Source organism: Notolepis coatsorum, assembly GCF_963971535.1.
Source record: "Notolepis coatsorum genome assembly, chromosome: 13".
Lineage (NCBI taxonomy): Eukaryota > Metazoa > Chordata > Actinopteri > Aulopiformes > Paralepididae > Notolepis > Notolepis coatsorum.
In genome coordinates, this window is record NC_140177.1 from 121,164,952 (window position 1) to 121,170,633 (window position 5,682).

Genomic DNA, 5,682 nt, shown 5'->3' on the forward strand with positions numbered 1-5,682 from the left:
GGAGAGAGAGAGAGAGAGAGAGAGAGAGAGAGAGAGAGAGAGAGAGAGAGAGAGAGAGAGAGAGAGAGAGAGAGAGAGAGAGAGAGAGAGAGAGAGATTGAGAGAGGGAGGGAGGGAGGGAGGGAGGGAGGGAGGGAGAAAGGGAGAAAGAGAGAGACAGAGACAGAGTTCTGAACCCGGGGAACAATGCAACCGGATCTCAGCGAGTGAAGGTGATGATGATGTGAACTATACACTGGGAAACATAAGAGAACTCAACAGATGTTATTCCACAAGAGGTTAGTTTCTCACTCAATAGCCGAAGAGACCCAGTGTGTGTGTACAGTGAGCTGATGGTGAGCAGAGGTGGTAAGAAACCTGACATCATTGATAAAAGGATCACTTAACCCTTTACTATCACACCACCGACGGGCACCGCAGTGAAAGGGGTTAACCGTTTTGGTAGTGAGGCGGGTGAAAGGGTTAAGTTCCCACCCTCAATACAAGTCCTGGTCAGAAGATGAAAATGACAACAACAACAAAAAGCTTACGGAGAATGTCACTTTGTCACTTTCACCCGTTACAAATACTTATGTTGAAACAGAGATCAGCAGAGGGGCTTGGATGAAGGAAGGTGGGAAGAAATGCTGAGAGGAAGGAAGGAAGGAGGCAGAATGACGCACTAAAAAACGTGATGAATACCAGTAATTGCATTCCAATTGATCATGTATCCAGTTTATATCTGACTGATATCTGTCAATCTATCAATCAATCAAACCAAATGTCCTATTACACTTACTTGTAAAGTTGGACCTAACAGTCGAGTTTCTCGATTATATCCAACGCATGGGAACCCTCCTCAGGCGACCCGGCAGCGACTCCTCTAGAAAGGGTAGTAAGTGTAAAGCGCAGTAGCGGTACCCCACTGGATGGCGAAACAGCGCAGAGTGAGATGACTGCACTTTCTGCTTGACCGACAGCTTTAAATCACAGCGGGCCTTCATGTGGTGCTGTGACCTCCTTAGATTGCTATACTTAACCTACACTGTGACGAGGTACATATTGATAGAATACATTTCAATCTAGGACAGTTCCTATTACGCTTGACACAGCAGAGAGATACGAGAGGAAAAAGTGACCGTCAACCTGTCCAACTCTTCACTGTATAAAGCTCACTCGGTTCTCATTATTGCTACAGTAGTTGAATACAGCTGGTACAAGTACTGCACTATTTAAGTAAGACCCTAATGCTCTAAATACACGCTAATCCCGAGCAGCCAAAGGAACTCTCAACAGTCTCGAAATGTCACAATGCAGTAGATTCTCCCTAACGGAGGGCAAGCAGGTGGCTCTCCCACAGCGCTCTAATGACCCAATTATATCAATCAGAAAGCTTGATTGGTGCTACGCTCTTCTCCCTCTCTCTGAAACTCTCCTTAAGAGCCACCTGGATGTGTGTACACCTCGAGTAGCGGCACATGCAGAGATGAGGAAGAGGAGGTGCATACTATGGGAACACAACAAATATACAACAGGAGAAATTAACCAAATCGATTACGTCCCCCTTTAATGAAGGATCTATGTTTTGTATTCATTAGCGGGCATCTAATGAGTATTCATAAAGACTATTAGTGAAATTATATTGTTATCAAAAGTCTGTGGTATGTGGGGGGGGGGGGGGGGGGCAGGGGGGGAGCAAAGAGCACTTTTCAGCTACAGAGAAAATGTATGTGATATGACACGCATAAGCATATGCTAAGCCAGTGATGTCTCAAGTATTTGTTTGTGAGAAATCATAAACTATTTTTTAAGGTTGTTGGGCAAAAAGAAGCTCAGGTTAAACAGCAGGCAGTCACAGTGTAACAACACACAACTACCAAATTCCACTATTCATGTATACTCTCAAAAAGTGTACATTTGGTTTGGATCAACAACAAAAAAAAAAAAGAATATGGGCATTTTAGGATCCCTAAACATTTCTATTGGATATAAAAAGGCGACGGGAGTGTCTTTGGTCAACCCAGATGACACGTCTGAGCCTTATCTCGAGAGGAATTTCCTCCTCGCCCGTATGATGTGCGTCAATAACGTGCAACCATTTTCAGTCGCTCTTTCCCCTCTTCTCTCTCGCGGCCATCTCAATTAGAGCAGTCAGGCACATTAATGAAATAAATAACTATCAACAAACAATGCGCGGGCGCGCACTAATAAACACCAACCCAAAAACGAGATTAAAACCCTGCTCGCTGATGATGGCGTCTGTGCACATTTTTTTGCTTCGAATGCGATTAAAATAGCAGCAACATTTGGGATAGTTTATAGATTCTGTGACGGGGGAGAGAGAGAAGTCGGGGTGGCGTGTGTGTGTCATGTAGCCCATCTATCGCTCTCTCCCCTGCTCCATTTTGTTCCTAAATTTTCTATACAAAAGATTAAGGGAGGAGGGGAAAGACGAGTGCGCGAGGAGGGAGGACGAGAAAAGTGCCATCATGGATTTCATCTTGAATTCACTGCCAATCTCCCCCCCCCCCCCCCCCCATCACCAAAAAAGCGACATATACGAGACCTCGTCGCGTTTTTCTTAAACCCGGTAACGTAATAGTAATGTACCGTTTCTATCGTTTACAGTACAATAATACGGTACAACGTTGCATCATGTCACACACTTGCTACTTTCTCCACTGTTGCCTGAAAAGAGGTTTAGCTAACAGCCGGGATTGTAGACACTGAAGGTGATGTTAGGACAACTATACCAGTTGTAATAGTAGCCTAGTAGTAAACATCGTAGTAGTAAACAAAAAAAAAAAAAAAGGCAGGACTGGCTTTTCAACCTCAGTACAGTAATATACACATCAGTTGGAAGCGTTTGTGCGCACATCGTGAAAGTGGTGGGCTTATATATTGAAAACAATGCCGTGGTACGTGTCGCCTAATAATAATGCGTCTCCAACAAAAGAATTAGTCAAGCTAATCGCATCTACCTAGAATTTATACCCCTGGCTGCGGTGTGTAAATCACTGGCTAACATGCCGTAATCTACTTTACAGTTGACAAATATGTCTTCGGCTGATCAAACAACGAATAAACGTTACGCACGAGAACTTATTGTGTGCCTTTGCAAAGCTACTTTTTGTCAAAGGTCGCATTTTGCAGAGATTATAACATGAGATATGGGCTATATAGAGAAGAGGTCAATATGAAACAATTGACGAAATGAAAGGGGTTTTCGCACCACGCAAGGACAGAAATTGCTACTATATAGTTTACAAAAACTTACTTAAGGATAAAGTTAGGTCTTTTATAAATAAAAAAAATATATATATATTTCCACTCCGGGTGACTTTTTGTACACTTTAATAATAACCACACCAAAGTCGCACATAATAATTGACAGTACGTTGACCAAATCTGCGGCCATCTAAAAGACAAAGTATGTTCTTAAGCATAACTACAACTATATGTCATATTACTACTACACATGCATGTTTTTGTCATGTCACCGCTATAGGGTTATGCAGACGGTCGGCCACGCGCGCACATACACCGGCCACATACATACATGACACACACGTGAAGTGCTCCGGCGCGCGCGGCTACAACATACATGACTGTAGCCTGACGGGACCCGACGCCGATCACTCACACACATCAAAACTGCAAGGTGGAAAGAATGCCCAATAAAACCCAAAAGCGACATGGCCCGTGAAAGCACATTAAAGTATATATCGGGGCTATCCGGATTTGAGGAGGGCAAAAAAAAAAAGTCGTCGACAGATATTTTGTGTTGTTCGTGAAAAGGCAACAACAACCACAATAAATAGAAGAATTTTGGAAATATTTTTTTCCCCCCACCGGATAGCCACGCGTCGCTGTTTCGTGCCAACCTATGTAAAAGTGCATAATGTAAAGCTAATATATATATATTTGTTTTAATACAAATGAGATATAGGCTATATGATGAAAGTAAAGACTCAGTGTACTACGGGAGAGGCGGCGAGCAGATTAATGACACGACACGTCATGATTACGTTTCACTTGAATTAAATACATTACGAGTTGGGGAAAAAAATGGAAATCAGGGTTGTATACAAGCATACGCCGTTTCCCCCCTCCCTTTGGTCACCCTCTTCTCCTCCTCCTCCCTTTCTCTCTCTCTCACACGTCTCCCTCTCTCCTTGCATTTTTTTCCCAAAAGATCCATTTATTGTGTGGTAGTGAGTGAATAGGGGAGCGATGAGAGTGGGAGGGAGAGTGATGTAGGTTGCAAATGTAATTATAATCTCACGAGCACCATTTTAGAAACGCTGCTGACATGCAGGGCAGCGAGCACTGCGGCGCGCTAGAGATGCATCCTAAAAAAAGATAGAGAAACACTATGTATTTTAAACAAAACCGTTTAGGATACATTGTGTAAAAAAAATATATATATATATATATTAAAAAAAAAGTTTTACGTCCGTAAAAACGCATGGGAAGTAATGACAGAGACGAAATATTTTTTGATAAATCACCCCGGAACTCCGGAAGCATATGGCTATATACACAACACAAACTGCAAAGTAAATTAAACGGAACAGAAGAGTCCTTTGAAAACTTGTTTTAACAGGTGTGTCTGTTAACTCATGGTCCACAATAAGTTATTTCGACACAGAACCACAGGTCTAAAGCAAAAGAAGCTCACTGGTAGACTATAGTCTACTGCATCTGCATTTGAATCTGAAGTAAAAAAAAAAAAAAAAAAAAAGTTGAAGGCAGGATATATATATATATTTAGATTTTTTTCTGAATCATCTCGTCGCCGCTCTTCCAACTACTGATTTGCATACGCGAGCGAGGGTAAAAGAAGATATTCGTACCCACGTGGGCCATACTACCGCGCGTAGAGGGGCGCAGGTGTACATTTAGCAAAGCCCACGCGCCTCTCCACCTTGCACATTTCATAGCACTAGCAGGGTATATCTATGGCCTACCTGCACGAGGCGGGTGGAAAGGTAGAATATGTCACCAAGAAAGAAAAGAAAAAAGAGCTAAAGTGCCTGAAAAGTCTATTATGTAATGAATCCAAGCCATATATTCAAATGACCAAACTATGAGGGATAATTGTTTATTAGCCAATGTTACATTACATATTTGTCCCACATGTATGCAATTAAAATGTATTTCAGTGAAAGTGTTTACAATGTACAAGTGTTCACCTTTGATGCCTGGAAAATTCAAATTTTCTGTGCTAAGGCAGATAATATCTCCTTGATCAGCCATTATAAGCCAGCTATTGTGTATCTGGGCGTCTGAGAGAGTGGCACATGTTCTGTTTCTGTCTGGGTGCAGGGTAAATCAACGTGTGTGTACGTGCCTCTATGCATATTTGTGTGCGCGTACACATTGTTATCAGTATAGCCTATATGTGTGTGAGGGGGTATATGCATGAAAGTCTGTCTGCTGATGTATGCTTGCAACTGTAGTGTGTGTGTGTACCTGTCTGTCTGCCCCCCTTCTGCCTGTGTTTGTGTGTGTATGTTCACAGGCATACGTGTTTGTGTCTGTCTGCCACAATGGCATCATCACCCGCCCGCCCCTGACGCTTTGATTGTCTTCTCCGCAGCGGCAGAAATGCACCAATTAATATGCAGAGAGTGAGTGAGACAGAGGCAAACAAAAAAAAAACACAAAAAAAAACAGCCAAGAGGGAGGGAGGGGGGGGGG

General features: G+C 42.7%; 1 protein-coding gene across 1 annotated transcript in view; it reads right to left on the reverse strand.

Moving 5' to 3' along the window:
• Nucleotides 1-4,120, reverse strand: part of znf219 (zinc finger protein 219) — a gene marked incomplete at its 3' end in the record, with an annotated part of 99,329 nt that extends 95,209 nt beyond the window's left edge. Inside the window, exon 1 of the mRNA XM_084327786.1 lies at nucleotides 3,963-4,120. Coding sequence (XP_084183912.1) covers nucleotides 3,963-4,001 — 39 coding nt within the window. The 5' untranslated portion in view covers nucleotides 4,002-4,120. The remainder of the gene's footprint in view (nucleotides 1-3,962) is intronic.
• Nucleotides 4,121-5,682: the final 1,562 nt, after the last annotated feature.